Below are 17078 nucleotides of genomic sequence, written 5' to 3'. Positions count from 1 at the left end.
GGAAGCCGGCAGGGATCCGGAGTCCTCTTCCTCCCTGGGAAATGGCAGCCCCGCGTGTGCTCGAGGGCCCTGTGAGCAGGCGGCCGCGCTGTGCAGGGCCCCGGGGCCCAGCCTCCAGCAGTGATTTTTAACTGTGTCTCCCGTGAGCCTGGGGTGCCGAGGGAGCCGCTCTCCTCCCCGGGGCGTGCGTCTCCCCTCCAAGCCAGCTGCTCAGGGGAGAGGAGGGGGGGACAGACAGACAGACAGAGCCCAATTAAACCCTCCCCTGGCCAGCCCCTGACACTCCCTCCTGCATTTTCCAGCCTGTGGTTAGAGCACTCAAAGGGTTCCATTAAGTCATCAAGTTTTACAGGTTCCTTAAAAAAAAAAAAGAGGGGGAGAGAGAGCGAGAGAGAGAGAAAAGTTTGGTCATGGTAGGGAATGAGTGATCAAAGCTGAGCCAAAGCTTCCTGTTACACCGGGACTATATATATATCGTGTCTTTAATGTTGGGGGATGTAAGCAGGCTGCTAGGAGACTGGAGCGGGAGCTGACTCTCTGCCTGATTTCCCAGCTCGCTGAGGTTTCTTCCACCGACCACAATGAACAAGTTCCTGTGCTGCACGCTTGTGGTAAGTCCGTTCGGAGAGGTAGATAGGCTTTAAGATGCATTACAGCTTCAGAGATCAGGCTGTAAAGACATACGGCTTTTCTTCTGGGTTTTTTTTGTTTTGTTGGGTTTTTTTGTTTTGTTTGGGTTTTTTTGGTTTTGGGGATTTTTTTGCCTTCTCTCCGTTTTCTTGGTAAACCCTTTTTGTTTCATCACGCCAAGCTTTCCTGGTGAGGTTTGGAGCACGATGGACACGTCCAGCTCCAGGAAGGCAGCAGGGATTTTCATCCCATTCTTAAGGTAGTGGCATGATTTGCTTTTCTTTTGCCTTTTTTCCTATCTTCCTCTCTCTTTTTGTAAGGCTTCATCATACCGGGCTGACACAAAGCACTGTATCTAGGAATGAATTTAGAAACTGTAGGCTGGGATGTTTGGTTTTGATTTACAAAAGCTCCATCCCTGCCTGTCTCTGTAATCGTTGCTACAGCGGCACCGATCAGTATCTCAGATACTGGGCTGGCTTTCTTACCCAGGAAAACCACTGTGAACTCCAGAAAAAAGCACAAGCATGTGGTGCTTGTTTTGGCTTAGAAAATTCAGCTTCATGTGCAAGAAAGTGATGAATTAGTAGCTGTGTCAGTAGCTATTACAGAAAAAGTTGTGTTATTAAATCCAGTATAAGCCCCTGCTTTAATAAGTTTTTGTTTACTTGGTGATTTAGCAAGATACTTCCAGATGCAAATTTAGAGATGTTAGCAGTGCAGTAAATCTTTCAAAATGTCATTTAATCCATTTAGCCATATGGAATTGTATATGATGTCAGATTAATTAAAACCTGCGTACTGTGTAACATCTATTTGGAGGCTATTCATCTTTTGGATAAAAAAACATTCAAAGAAAAACATTAAAAAATAATATTCAGAGCAGGCTCTTATGCATGCCTGCGCAGTATCTTGTTCCTGGGTTGTTTTGGTGAGTACAGTGGCATTAATGTTGTGGCAGAGCATTAGAACTGAGATCCAATTATTTTGAAAGTTTTTTATAAATGCAACGAGATTTCCAGGATCCGATGAGTAATGCATGTTTATTACTCTCTGTACAACTTTCTGAAAGAGCTTTTTGAGAAACAAACCAAAGTAATTAATGGTACAAGGGAAGCAAAAATCGTCAGACTCGTGGTAAGCAAATTGAAACGCAGGACAACTTTTTCATCTCATGTATGATGCTGTGCCTTCTTTGTCTATATGAAAGCACAGGAAGTTAATCTGGGAATTTCAGCAACAGCCTGTTATCAGGTTGGTTTCTTACCTGTTGCTGTCATAAAATAATCACATGGGTATTTTGATTTTGATTAAATGTAATGTGCCTGTTCATGTTCTCCCATAAAGTAACAGCATTTGGTGAAGTTCACCATAATCCTCCGGCAGCTGAGTCTTGGAGCTGAAATACGTCAGTGGCAGGAGTACATACCAGAGACCTTCATCATTCAACTCTTCTTTTTTATTATTTAAAAGCAATTTATTTAAAGTTATTGTGAAGTTTAAGTACTGTCAGTGAAGTTTAAGTCCTGTCAGATGTGCTAGAGCTCAGAAAAGTAGTTTTAGTACCTGTTTTATAAGAACACTTGTAAGAGGTGCAACAGCAGTTCAAAGTTGTCTGTGTTTGGCTACACCATACCTAAAAAAGACTCTTTGGAGATACCATACCTAAAAAAGACTCTTTGGACATGATGTACTTTCAGCCTTGGCCTCTTTGGTAAGGTTTCAGAAAGGGGACCTGCTGTGGTGGTGCATGCATGTACGTGTTGTTTGCTGGAACGCTGAAACTGCTTACAAACAGACAAGCATTATGAAATCAGACTGAATTGAAAGAAATTCCCCAGAGCTGGACCTCATTACTTGTCACGTAACTATCTTGACCCTTAAACTTGACCTTTCTCTATTTTGGATGTCTGGGCGCATGTGACATGCTTTTTCTGGCTGGCCTGTTGGGTTTGCTGTGTGTAGGCAGCAGTGGCTTTGCAGCCCGCGAGGGTAGGAGTTATCTTTCTGTCTGACTTTTTGTCTGTCTGTCTGCATGTATGTTGGTTAAAAATAAAACTCCAAGGTTACCAGGAGAATTTTAAAAAGATATTGTCACTATTTAAATAACACCCACTATTCAAATCTCACAGAAACTTCAATTTTGTTCCTTCTGTATGTAACTTTTATGCTAGTAGATTTACTACTCTGACAGTCTTCCTGGAGAAAAACACCTGTTTGCACATAATACTGGATGTACTGTTTCTCTAGCTAGATGGTCAGTTGTTAGTAATTCTGTTCAGTGCAAAGGCAGACTGTAGTCATGGTGGTAACATCCCAGGGTTGGGTTATCTCTAAATCTTGCTGTCACTCTGGTGAATAATGTTCCAAAATATGAGTTATGGATAAGACACATCTTTTGGTGAGTAGCTAGTTAGTCTTTTCTGCTTTATCCCTCCACAAACTTCTAGGCAAATGTAACTCATGTAAACGAAGACTTTCAGTTTAGCACTTCTTTGATAAGATGCAAAACTGCTCTTCAGCTGAATGTCATTTTCCTACCACTGAAAATGAAACAATAGTTTAGACCCCTAAAATGCTTTGTGAATGACAACTAATGGTGCCTTACAAAGTCTCTACAAGATTTGAATTGTTGACATATTGCTTTACTGACAGAGAAATGAAGACAGTGGTTGATAGCCTCAGTTTAGAATACAGGGGCTCAGGAGAGTCACTAGTTATTTATGTAAAAGAGCAGCCTCCACTTTATAAAGCATCTTCCATACAAAAGTAGGTCCCGTTATGTCCAAAATGGGTGGATTGCATTGAAGTAGTTGGCAGAATGGTGCAACAGCTTTATAAGCTAAACTCAAACCAGCGAAAATGACTCCATTTTAGCTTTCATTGTGGTCTTGACACCCAGCTGCGGTCTGCCGAAAGGTGCTTTGTCTGGGCTGTGCTCTTGGTGAGCCTGCAGCAACTCGCGGGGTAAGCAGTGCTGCATAGCTGTTGGCCCAAAGAGGTTAAATTTGGTGATGGCATGGGGCCCCCCAAAACAGCAAGGTGAGGAGGATGAGAGCTGAGTATCTCCCAGATGGATGGGAGTCATTTCTCCCTAGATGACAAATATTTTACAATGGTCATTTGCAATAGACGGCCGTGGTTCTGATCCAGCATGACATTGTCATGTACTGGATCTAGAGATACTGTTTCGATTTGACAAGCTACTGATTAGGAGGACCTCATTAACATGATTCAGTGCTATATTTTGCCACTGGGATTTCTCTGGGGTCTGTGCGTGATTTCAGTGAGGCATTCTGCCTATGGGCTGAGGGTAAGTGAAGGCCTCCTGCCTTAGCTTTGTCCAAGTACTTTGTGTAGAAGGCAAAGAAAGAGAGTTGTGAGGTTTTACTTTGAACCCAATGCGAGCAGTAGGAGCAATCTGACAGATGCCATGAATGATTATTTATCACGCAGGAAAATATGCTTCGGAATAGTTGTGGGATGCAAAACAGAAACAGATTTATCTTTCTCAGCAAATTAAACATTCTCCTTTGGTCTACAACCCAAAACCACAAAGCCAAGCTATATAATAATATTTTCATATGCTGAAAAGCCACTTTCTTCTCTCTCACAAAGCGGTGATTTAAGGGTATGATGCTTGAAGGATTTCTGCGTTATGTGCTTTGTCTTCCAGTTCATTTTAATTCAACAAGAAAAAGCAAGCGGCTCTTTGCCTTACATTTAAAGATGAAAGAAAAGGGCGTGTACTTTTTTCATGCCCAAGATCTGAAATGAAATTTTACAATCACATTATTTCTCTTTCAAAAGCATCTTCTAAGGTCTCAAATAAATGCACTGCACAGGCCTTTTATGTTAGCATTGTGTATGCTGACATAAAGATGGTATGGAAAAATATAGCTTCAGGCCTAATGTGTTGAGTCACACAATCAAAGAATTGCTTTTTAACCTTGGGTAACTCATTTTGAATAAGTTCTCAGTATTTATTTGCATGACACTGACTTACACTAGACTTGTATTTACAGTTTATCCCAATTCCTCATACAGGGACACCCATCTGGAGAGGTACCCAGGATTTGGCCCAGGGAGATGAATGAGGACTGAGTTTTTCAGTCCTTTCAGAACTGAGCCCATGACACTAGAACTGAATTTCACCCAATAGGTTGATAGATGTGGTTAATGATACTAGATTTTGTTTTGGTTTGGTTTTGTTGTTATTATTTTGTTACTGATAGCATTTCATACTCATAGAACAAAAAACCCCAATCTTTGGGACTGATTTTTTAAATTGAGCCTTGCATTTCACTACCCTTAGGAAAACCATTTGCAATTGAGTGTACTCTGAATCAGACTAACAGTTAATTTGTTGAGATGAACAAGATGTTGAGTTTCATTGGCTTCCATCGGTGTTGGGATATAAAGGATTTTCTTAGAGTTTAAAATTGAAAGAAACTGCCTAGATCTTTTCAGTCTGTTCTCCAGCTCTTCCAGGAAACCAAATGGCGTATTTGCTTTCAGAAATGCATTGAGAGCTATATTTAAGCTACTTGGGTTTCTTGCACCTGCTTCTCAGTAAAAGTCTGTTCCCAAACTTCCTCTGACAAGAGAATCCCCTTTTCGTTTGCCAGCATTATCCTTTAACGGAGAAAGTTCTTCTCTCTCACTGTCCATCTGAATCTATAGGTACTGTTTTGATTTGCCAAGCTATTGAACAAGTCAAGATCCTCTTCGAGGTGAAGCTCTCCATTTTCTTCTAAAATTTCTCTGTACCTCTTCCAGGCTGAATTAGCCTTTCCTAAACAAGGATGCACAGAATTTTATGCAGTCTTCTGAATGACAAATCCATTGCTTTGGACAGGTGTAGCACTGATAGACTCCAACTTTGGTTTCTTAAGAGTTAAAGGGTGAACATGCTCATTGCCCCTACTTCTGATTCCAGTAAACTGAAGCCAGACTTCCAGCTTCTTCCTCCTTTCAAACTGGAACATACCTTCTTCTCCAGCAAAAGCAAAACAGGCCAGTGCCAGCATGATTATAGGAGAAATACTGCTTTCTGTGAAGCTTTTTGGAAGACCAATGTTCAGAACTAGTAAGTTCTGACCATGGCATTTTCATGTGCTCAAATAGTGCTGTTTCTTACAGCAGAGATTCAGGTGTTTAGTACATAGCCCACCTTTAAGTGTGGGCATTCAGGTCTATCATAAGTTTTATGTGGCTGAGAATCTGCTACCAAGTTAGTCATAGCATAGTTTAGGAGGAGAAATGTCAGGAATGAATAAAATGCATTTAATTACCATTTTAATTTGATTTGGGAACATGCTTTTGAAGGGCCTCTCCTGATCATCCTTATTTACTGTATTTTAGTTTGCACATCAGAGCAGACTTGGAGTGCACAAAGTGGATTTACAAAAGTAAACTGGATTGATGAAGGTAAATCCAGAGATGGACTCCAGAGACGCACCAGATGCGCTGTAACCGCTAATGCATGCTCAGTCCATGAGAGCAGACTGAAGTTAGTCCAAAATACCCTCTCTGAATCATACTTGGCACCATCTGTTTTGCTCTGCAAATCTGCTGTAACAGGTGATCCAGCTTGCTAATGTAAGCACAAATTCAGTGTGTCTTAGGCCAGGAGAAAGGACAATTTAGTGACATTCCCCTTTAGCTTATTCTGTGAACTGGGGGACAAGAAGAATCTTTTCATTCTGTTTGTGTCAAGTTGCTGCAGTAAAACTAGTAAAAATTATATTTAATTACCTTCCACCATTCTTCCTACATTTTTGCAGAACTTCTAAAAATAGATTGCTTTTACTTTGGCACTTGAGGTAGGTTCAAGGATAACTTCTGATTTTCAGGTTGCATATTCAGCAATAATAATAGTATGGTAATAATAACATATTCAGCATACTCACATGTGCTAGGTGTTTTCAATCTGCATAGAAGACAATCTTGCAGATCTATTCTCTTAAGTGTTATTAAGGGACCTACAATAGTCTTATGAAGAAGTGTGGTATGGGGAATTGGAGTCTAGAAATTTACTTAACAACATACAAATGGCTGTACTGGGTCTAAGAAAAAAATAATCCAGAAAAAATGCCCTAAAAAGCCCCATATGCTGTCTATGGCAGGGATTGATAACTGATGCATAGAGGAGATGGAGGAAAAAGGCAGAAAAATAGTGATATTTTTCCAAAACACTCCTCCAGACTCAAGCAATTTGTGGTTTGGGATTTCCTGATCAAAAGGTGATGCTTATGTTTAATAGCCCTTTATTATTTTTCCTCCATTACTATGTCAAGTAACATTTTGAACTCAACCGTTTACAACGTCCTATGGCAATGAGTTGCACAGCTCACTGTACTAATAGGATCATAGTAGTCAAACAGTAATAGTAATGGTAATCTAGCTCTATGTTGAAAATTATGTATAAAATGTTCTGGTAAAATACTGAGATATTGATTGCATTTATAGCTTTAGTTTGACTGAAAAATCTTTTGTCAAAATTGTTTACTAAATAAAAGAGTTGGATCCTGAATACGTATGGCTCAGCCACTGATGGATGGATTACTGCAGCTACGTAATGTGTGTTTCTGGGAAAGAAGGGAAGACAGGTGTGATGTGCTTTTCTTTTAAAAACACAAAGAAAAAATCAAATGCAAAGACCGATCGTCCTTTTAGTGATGCTGATTTATTAATCCTATTATTATGGTTATTGGTTATGCTCATTTAGATTAATAGTATTCTGGTTGCCATTAATAGTTCATAGCTATTGGTACTTCCAAAGGCAAAACTTCATGTAGTCTCACACACACAGAGTACTTTTTTGCCCAGTTTTTTAAATCAATTCCTTTCAGATTGTGTTGAATTTTTATTGGCTTGCTTCACATAGCTGTAGGTTCTTCAGGAAGCAAGTGCCTACATTTTTCCCTACTAAACTCCATGCTCTCATACCCTGATTATTGAATTTCAATTATTTTTAATCCTGAATCATCCCCTGTGGCAAAACGTCTCCCTTGCCTCATGTATGATTTCCAATGTAAATGGTTGAGTAAGGAAGATGATAGAGAAAATCTTGTTCTTGCTCCTGCATGTTGCAGAGGGCAGCTGAGCAGTCATGAAATGGTCCACCTAACCATTCAGCACCTGAAAACGTGTCACCAAGGTTAGAGGCACGACCCAGAGCAGCAGATTCTGCTGCAGTGACAGCTTGGGGATTGCTGTGAGCTGTGCATTGCAGAGAAGGAAAACTGGCGTTTCTGCACGAGGACATGCTGCCCGCATGTCTGGTTGCTGTCCCTAATAATTTTCACACATGTGTTGTTCAAGTATTCATCAGTGTTCAAGATTTTCATCTGCATTGGGTATTGTCTTGGGTTTCCACAGACATGTGCATGAAATGTGGGTTGATGCTTGTCTTTGTAGCATCTGTGCCGCGTGTTGCAGTCTGTTATGTTCTGTGAAGGGAATGCGTGTGTCCATGCAAGTCTTGGACTCTGGGTTGCTGTATTATCTATTACTGAATAAAAACCATAGAAGAAAACCTGACTGTTTGCATCAACGATTAATGGGATTACCAGGACTTCCTCATTACAAGAGTAATAGCTGGAGATTTACCAAGGGTGGGTGCATTTTTCATCAGTGGAAAGCCATTCACTATTAAAAAACATGCTGCACCCTCTTGTTAAATAGATCACATGAAACAGATTCAGTTATTTCAGAAAAATGGAGTGGTACATCAAACTTCAATGAGTAATAAGGAATTTCTCACAATGGAAGCGATTGTGCATTGAGACCACAAGAAAAAGTGGGATCTCCACCTGTAGAAATCACAGATCGGACAAGTTGCAGGGCTTCGTCAAGGGTAACTAGAAGAGGCTGTGGGGAATATCCAGACTATGTGCATTTCATTCTTCAGCCTGTCTAAGTACAGCTGTATAAAAAGTGGATTCACAGACAGGCAACAGGAGAATGCACTTAAGAATATTTTCTTAAGCGGTAAGAGTTCCTAATTTAGGCACCTAATATTACTTGTTGCAAACACTGCGACTAGTGTTAATGCAGATGAACGATTAAATTATCCTTTCCAACCTTAATAAGACTATGACTTAAGAAGTGCCATGCTGTGGCAGAAGTGAGGCCTTTAGATGAAGCCTCGTTAGGAAATACAGAGTCTGAATAAATAAAAAGAGTTAATTCCACTTACATTTTGGGGACATCTGCAATGGAAAAGAGGAAAATACGTTCTTGAAATTGAATTGGCAACTCTGTATTAGCTGACTGGGATTAAAATAGCAACAAAGACAAGTCAGTTGGATCTACAATTTGAATGGATACATAGAAAAAAATCTTCATTCAGAGCCAGTTTACTTCATCTTTATAAAATGTACAAGTTTTAGAAGAGAAGTGGCGCGTCGATCATGCAGCGCTGGGGCAGAGACGGGTTCTCAGTGGGGAGAGTGAGCTGCCCGTGGACCCCGTGGGGCTCGGGGCAGTACATAGGGACTAAACCTAAGAGGTTTTTTTTTGGTAGGCTGGTGGAGCCACAGAACCAATTTTTCAGTTACAGGACCAAAATGACGTGATATGGAGGTTGTCTCTGCAGAAGGGCAAGGTGATCTCAGATGGCTAGATCCCAAATCGCACCAGCAAAGCAGACTGGTGCAGGAAGCAGAAGGAGTGTAGTGGTCATGACATGTGCCGGTACTGAACCAGGTCCTCATGACAGCTGTAAGCCTGTGCTTTTAGATAGGAAATGAAAGCATTAGCCTGGCCTCTTCCAGCTCATGCGATTAAGTCCTTCATGAACTGCAGCATTCTTTACCTCTGTCTGAAGCTGCATCTTCATACTGGATGTAGCTGCCATGTTTTATCCCCAGAGCTGCTGCATTTCAGTGCAAGATTAAATGGAAGGCGTTAAAAAATGACCTATATTGTTCTAGCCATTTGTTGCTGGTAAAAAGAAATATTGTAAGGAATTACCTTTAAAGGTATCTGTGGTAATGGTGCAGTACGCCGGTCAGATTTGTAGGCTTAGATACCATTCCTTTTGCATCTGAAGTACTTGATACTTAAGAACACAGGAGTGCATAACCCCCACCTTGCTGTGCATCGAGCGTGTTGCCAATGAAACCAATAGGCCAGGTTCTCTGGTGCCAGGTGGCAAAAGGTCATTGCCCAGTGATATTAAAAGAGTGTAAATGGGAGAAGAATAGGATCTACATCTCTGGAAGAACAAGGAAGTACTTACATTGGGAAGATTTGCTGGATAAGGTCCTAAAATTTTCCCATTCTAAGATAGACATGGGAGAGTCCAGAAGCTGGCTAATATTTAATAAATATCTAATGCAAACATTTTTTTGAAGATAGCGACATGATTAGGCTCATAAACTCATTAAAATGTAGGTTTCTTTGTGACCACGGTGCTCCCCAGAACTAAAGTGAACGGTGTTTTTTTTTTCCTGTTGCTAGCTCTTGGACATTTCTGTTAAGTGGACCATCCAGGACGACTCTCTCCCCAAGTATCCTCATTACGACCCGGGGACATCTCGTCAACTGCTGTGTGACCAGTGCCCTCCTGGGAGCTACGTAAAGCAGCACTGTACAGCCACCAGCCCGACGCAGTGTGCCCCGTGCCCGGGTCAGTACTACGCCGAAGAGTGGAACAGCAACGATGAATGCCAGTACTGCAGCGCCGTTTGCAAAGAGCTGCAGTACGTCAAGCAGGAGTGCACCAGCACGCAGAACCGTGTCTGTGAGTGCATCGAAGGCAGATACCTGGAACTCGAGTTTTGTTTAAAGCACACAGAGTGTCCTCCCGGATTTGGCGTTGCACAGCCAGGTATGTACCGCTTGTCAATACGCACAGACTTAATTAGAGCTCTACCGCACGTCGATGACTCGTGGCAGTTAAAAGATTAGGAAAGAGGCTCATCCAGATGAAATTACAGGACAGTAAATTGTAAAGCCAATTGAACCTGTTCCTAGTCTGCATCATTTGGACTGTAGCCAAAGGAACATTTCTCAGTGGAATACCCTGCTCCTACTATAATATATAACTTAATGGCAGTAGCAAATGTAGCAAATTGCACTCTAATGAGAAACATGATGGATTGCCTCTTTTAAAGGAACATTATCTGGAATGTAGTATTTGTGTGTGTGATAAATAATAATGTTTTTCATTTTGAAATCTGCTGTTTCAAGCAACTGTATATCTTGACAAACACCAGGAGCACTACGTGTTTGACACCAAGTGTATAATTATAACAGTATTAATATAGCTCTAGCATCACAGCAATATGTGGTAATAATTCATTATCAGCATCCTAAGAGGAACTCTTAGGGAAACTGTTACTATTATCAAACAAACAACTGTTTCTTTGTCAAGCAGGCTGGCATTGTGCTGTATGTCTGGTGGGGATACAGAGCGAAGCGGCACTTTTCAGTGGAGTGTATTCTTCATTTAAGACAACATAAATTGTTAAACCAATAATAAGTTCTTCTCTCAAAACAAAATACCTCATTTATCATTTGGCAAATGTCATGGCCCAGTTTAGCTCCAGTATTTAATACAGCCTGAAAGAATTGTAAACTGTTATTGTACTGGAGATTGATAACTGCCCAGAGAAGAGCACTGAGGAAGGGAATACAGAAAATCAAAGCGTCTCAGACACAAACCCGTAGGCAACCAATCTCCAGACTACAGAATTGCTTCCCTAGGAATTATGTATATAGTGAGAAACACTAGGGCTGGCCTATACATTTTAGAGCTATGCTGAATGACAGGTCGGGAGTCCTTCCTCACGTTATGAACATCTCACTGGAGAAGAACTTTGATGTAAGGAGTAACGTCGCTGCTGTAGGTGCTGACTATTCCCCTGGTAATTGGTTAACTAAGCACTATCCTGATGCTCTTGCCATTGCTAAGCATTTTCACTGGCAGCATTTCCATATTATAAACCTTCATTAACCTAAATAGTTATACCCAGGGGCTTGGGTTAATAGGGTTCCACTGTACCTCAGCCGCAAGTAAAAAGGGGACAGAAAGAAAGTTCTCAGAAAGCCGGTTTGGGAAGCAAGCAAAGAAGTATAAATTCCCTGAGCAACCAGCCTGCTGCATCCCTGCAAGTGATGCGAGTGAAACTGTGGCAGGCAAATTTGAATCCCTCAGTTCAAAATGAAACAAACTTTGGAAGAAGATAAATTGTCGAATCCTGTAATTTATTGGAAAGTTGGTTTCCAAAAGACCATCAAATGAATCAGCTAAACCCAAGCAGACCTCAAACAAGGAATGAAAACATTGTAAAAATAATTGCGTCCCCCTGTGTCAATAGTCAGCTTTTGAGGTGAGGCATCGACTAAGAATTTAATAAGCATGGACCACACTGTGTTCCCGCTTTCTGCCATATGATAGCCTTGAACTTTGTAACGATGTAAATTCAGGTGAAATAAAACCTAAGTGTAGAAAAATATGCTTCCACTGCCACACAGGGAGATGGTGTGGTCCAGTGTCTCATTCAAAGCTTAAAGCATTAGAAATCTGTTTCCCCACTGCCGGTTGCTCATGATTACGTTGGTCAGATCACTTTACTTTGGGAGTCCCCTTTTGTGAGTGTAGATTAAGGTTTTGTTCCTTTCTGCCGCGGTTGGCCCTGTACGTGGCAGAGTTTTTAGCAGCAATGCGCTGGGGAAGCAGCGCTGCTCCGCGGCTGCACTTATCTCCCCGGCGGCGGCTGCCGTTTCCCTGGGGAGAATGGGGGATTCCAGGCGAATTGGAGGGAGCGGCGGAAGGGCATCTGGGCTGAGGCCGTTTGTGCCCTGAACAAGAGCGGCCAGATAAGCAGCGAAGAAGAAGCTGGCAAAGCTGGGAGGTGACTTTCTGCTCAACCCCGAGAACACTGATGGATTACCCGGTTTATTTCCCTCTTGCGCCGCAAAGGTTATACGGGAAGCTCTGAGCAGAACGACGCACCATTTGCAGGGACTCTCCTTTCCTCCCCTGCCTCGCTGCTGGAACACAACAGCGGCATGTCTGTAGCAGGGGAAGTTGCTAAAAATTCAGCCTTCCCAGCAAAGCTAATTGCTGCCTGCTCAGGTGCAGGTGCTGGCTGGAGTTTCGCACAGCCCAGAGCCACAGGCAGAGCACATTGTGCAAGAAAACGCAAGGGCGGACGCCGCTGCTGCGGGTTGGGCGCTGGCTGTGGAACGCGGAGGATTTGGGGGGTTTGGCAATACACAGGATCTCTGATTTTCAGATGCACAATGAAAAAATTCTCCTTTGTTTTTCACTTGCTGTCTGATGAAAGAAGTGCTAGGTTGGGTGTATGCAAGTATTATTCTTTATTCTTATTCTTACTCTTTATTTCACAGCTGGTTGAAAACTGGAGATTTGTACTCTTTTTCTGTAAGGAAATGCCCCAAATAAATAAAATTTACTTAAAAGCTAGCATTAAAATAAGCATCCACATGTAAATACTTCCAAAATACACTAGATGGAGGCATTTTCTTATTCAAATATAATTTCCAATTATTTCCAAAGAATTTTAAGCATGTGCTTAAGTTCATGTTCAATAATGCAAGATTAGATGTTAGACTTCAGGACTTGCTTAAATGTTGGCTGAATAAAGATGAATTAAGAGTGAATATACAGCATTTATTGGTGCTGTTATTTTCCTGCCACTGGTGTTTAGGCTGTTTGCATTGTTTCAGATTTCATGCTTTAATTTTCTTCCTCTTTGTCAATGTGATAGAACCACATATTGTCATTCTATTGTTGTATCATATATTTGGTTCTGAAGTAAAACTGTGCCCTATAAAAGTAAAACACCAAGCAAAACATATGTATGTATATTAAATATTTTTACTATATTGGACAATCTACTTTCTTTGCTTCAAATAATATTTTATTCAAGCCCAGAAAAAAAGTTCAAAAATGTTACTGAAATTCTATTTTCCTGTATAATTTAATATTTGAGCAGGGAAAGTACTTTTCAGAGGGTCGTTAGTTGATATTTAGTTAGATATTTTTAGCTAGAACTAAAGTAACCCATTCGAGTAAGGTTCTGGGCAGATATTACAGAGTATGATTTAGAGCAGTTTCTTGTGCCATTTAATTATTTTGCAGAATATTTGTACAGTTGAAGGATGAAAGTCAGACATCATGTAATGTCTGAATAGACTCAAGTAATTACTGATTTAAAGATATTACTTTATGAAATTACTGATTTAATCAGTAATTACTGATTTTAAAGTTGGTAACAAGTGTAAGTAATAGTACTATTTACTCTGTTACTCCAGCAGGAACATCATTCTCTTAAAGAAGAATCTTTTTTGTTTTTAAAAACTGAAGTGTTTTTTTTTCTAAATGTGATTCCTTCACAGATCAGAAATGTGAAAAGCAGAAGCATGACAATTTTGGGAGGAATATTTTCTTTTATTTTTGTATTCTTGTGGTTTTTTTCACAGTTGAGGTTACATGTAATTGGATGCATTGTTCTCCTGTTTCCACAGGTACCCCTGAGAGTGACACTGTATGTAAGAGATGTCCAGAAGGATTTTTCTCAAATGAAACCTCATCCAAAGCAGCCTGTCTAAAGCACACAAACTGTAGTGCACTGGGTTTCAAAATAGCATTGAAGGGAAATGCAGTTCGTGACAATGTCTGTCAGGAAAATACAGATACGGCACCTCAAAAATGTGGAATAGGTATGTATCATATTAAGGAAGAGTGCTCTGAAAACACACCTTTAATTACAGTTAAAATTAATGTATCAGCATTTATGATAAAAATATCTAGCTTGTTAGCCATTTGCCTGCTATAGTGGTGGCCATAGTAGAGTTTTAATTATTGGAGGTCAGACCAAATGGAACTCAAGCATAGAGAGCGACAGCACAATAAAGACCACTTCTTTCTTTGTTTTTTAAGCATTTTTTTCTTATTATCCTTGCTACTTTTTTTTTTTTTTTCCAGAGAGAAGCAGGGTAACAGAGATCAGAACAATTGATATATGCTTTTTCTCTTTCTCATTTCAGATGTGACCCTGTGCGAGGAGGCTTTGTTCAGGTTTGCTGTTCCTACCCACCTCACACCTAACTGGCTGAACATACTAGCAGATAGTTTGCCTGGGACAAAGGTTAGCACAGAAAATATTGAAAGGATTAAACAAAGGCACAGTTCTCAAGAGCAGACCTTCCAGCTTTTGAAATTATGGAAGCAGCAAAACAAAGAACAGGACATGGTCAAGAAGATTATTCAAGGTACCTTATTTTGATAGTATGTATATTAAAAGCAACCTTCTAAATGGCGTTTTAAAAATTGCTTGGGATCAAATACCTGCTGGTGATGTGTTATGCTCTGAGGTGGACCTGCAGGGCTTAAATCTATTGCATCTATTGATGCAGCAAGCACAGTGAAGTTGAGGGGAAGCAGGAAGAGAATTCAGCTTCTCCTGATCAGTTGAGGACTGAATTCTTCCCAGACTTGTAGCCCCCTTGGGAGCGTGTGTGGTGTCACAGCCAAGATCCCCTTTTGAGACTGCACAACATGTGAAGAATTTTGATCAAGTGGGGAAAATGTTTCCCACTGTTATATTTGAGCAGTGGCTGTTGAGGGTAGACATGGATGCCTGCAACAGAAAGTGCAATTTGTTTTCTATAAAGTGGAGACTGGCAGCTCAGACTAGGACATCTATTCACGGAATGGGGACACATGGGAGTGAGGAATACACAGACAGGCTTTTCCTTCTTTTTCCCTTCTGGTACCTATTTGTCATGCCAATTCACTGCTTTGTTTGTGCTGAATCTGCCAAGACAGGTGTCAAAGGTGAAATAGTGCTGCAATGTTAACACCAAGATTTTTATGAGAGTCAGGCCAACTCTTTTCATGTAAGCCACCATCAACAACCGCCGCATTCTAATGACCTTTTGTCCACTCAGAATAGATTTGAAAAATGCTGCAGAATGTTTTTTTTCCCCTCTCCTTTTTAGTATGTATGCTTATGTCAGACTGTGAAGTGTCTAGAATACTTCAAAAACCCAAATGACTGTTCTAGCAAAGCTTGCCTAGACATTTCTGAAGAAGAGGAGCAAAATTTTCATTCACTGGAACCAAATATTAGAAGTCCTATCACATACACAGAACATTTTACAAGATAGATGAAACAAACATATAGCAGTAAATACTTGCTATGAAGTTTGTTTGTAATTTGGGGCTGTTTGTATTTGCAAAGTTAATTAAATTCTTAAGTGCTTTTCGTAATTGGAGCCTAAAAAAAACCATTGCTGAGAGAGTTATTTGAAATAAAGAAAAAAAAAATTGGGAAGGAACATTCACCTTGGAATTTTGGAAGTTTTTTGCAGGCCATGGTAAAGTTGTAATGCATTGTACTTACCTCTCTTTTCTTTTCGCTTTCTATAGACATCGATCTTTGTGAAAACAGTGTCTTAAAGCATATTGGCCACCCAAACCTCACCTTTGAACATCTCAACACACTGATGGCAAGCTTACCAGGCAAGAAAGTGGGAAAAGAAGATATCGAGCGCACAATGAAACTATGTCAACCTACAGAGCAAGTTCTGAAGCTTCTCAATCTGTGGAGAATAAAGAATGGTGACCAAGACACCATTAAAGGTTTAATGTATGGACTGAAGCACTTGAAAACATACCACTTTCCGAAACGAACCATCCAAAGTCTGAAGAAGGTGATTAAGTTTCTTCACAGATTTACAATGTATAGATTATACCAGAAACTCTTTTTAGAAATGATAGGGAACCAAGTTAAATCAGTGAAAGTAAGATGTGTCTAATTCAAGATATTTTTGGTTCCCCATTGACTATTTTTCCCTAATTACTGCCAGCAGTAATTAAACTGGACCGTTGTTGCCCTACATTATGTCTTACTATTTATAGAAATGCCTGACTGGAATAGCTCTAAGTCTTTTGCAGTGTTTTTGGAAGTTTTTTTTTAAATAAAATCACTTTTGTAAAAGCTATTAACCTGTTGATAACACTAAGAGCCTGATTCTGCATTTTTGCACATTCAGAGTTGAAAAGCCCCACTATAGTTGCTAGATGAGAAAAGAATGCTGGACCAGGCTCTACTACAGTATTTGCTATTTATATTCTTCGAGGAATAAACATTTTTGTTGTACATATTTATTAAGTTAAATGGAAATTGTATGAGACTGAATTTTAGGAAGAGAAATGAAAAGCACACTGTATATTTTCTAGTTAAACAAAAATGATCCCATATATTTTTCTGGCAAAATTTTGTAGCATGCTCTAAGAGTTATTAATTTCTTTAAATTTTGTATTTAAAAAAGTGTTATTGCTTAGTTTTATTTGTATAAGTTGTGGTATCTTTTGGTAGGGATGTTTTAATTTATCCAATTATTTTAACTCAAATACGGTGAAAATATAGCGTAATGACCTGAATATTTAAATATTCTGTGAG

The 17078-nt window shown here is 40.1% G+C and overlaps 1 protein-coding gene across 1 annotated transcript; it reads left to right on the top strand.

Annotated features, from left to right (window-relative positions):
* The first annotated feature begins 505 nt into the window (after positions 1-505).
* TNFRSF11B (tumor necrosis factor receptor superfamily, member 11b) lies at positions 506-16595 on the top strand. Its single transcript, XM_009579031.1, has 5 exons — positions 506-611; positions 10099-10468; positions 14137-14331; positions 14659-14883; positions 16043-16595. The coding sequence occupies exons 1-5, from the start codon at positions 582-584 to the stop codon at positions 16429-16431; spliced, it is 1209 nt and encodes a 402-aa protein (XP_009577326.1). The 5' UTR covers positions 506-581; the 3' UTR covers positions 16432-16595.
* The last annotated feature ends 483 nt before the right edge of the window (positions 16596-17078 follow it).

This window comes from Fulmarus glacialis, unplaced genomic scaffold (genome assembly GCF_000690835.1).
Source record: "Fulmarus glacialis isolate BGI_N327 unplaced genomic scaffold, ASM69083v1 scaffold41825, whole genome shotgun sequence".
In the NCBI taxonomy this organism is placed as follows: domain Eukaryota; kingdom Metazoa; phylum Chordata; class Aves; order Procellariiformes; family Procellariidae; genus Fulmarus; species Fulmarus glacialis.
Note: the sequence above shows the minus strand (reverse complement) of the source record. Positions and strands in the feature narration are given on the sequence as shown.

What these genes read in the sequence shown, in the direction of transcription:
- TNFRSF11B (XM_009579031.1), top strand. Translation starts at nt 582, where the DNA reads ATGAACAAGTTCCTGTGCTGCACGCTTGTG. An exon ending in ACCTCAAAAATGTGGAATAG is followed by an intron (nt 14,332 to 14,658) that starts GTATGTATCATA and finishes TTCTCATTTCAG; the next exon opens with ATGTGACCCTGTGCGAGGAG. An exon ending in GGTCAAGAAGATTATTCAAG is followed by an intron (nt 14,884 to 16,042) that starts GTACCTTATTTT and finishes CGCTTTCTATAG; the next exon opens with ACATCGATCTTTGTGAAAAC.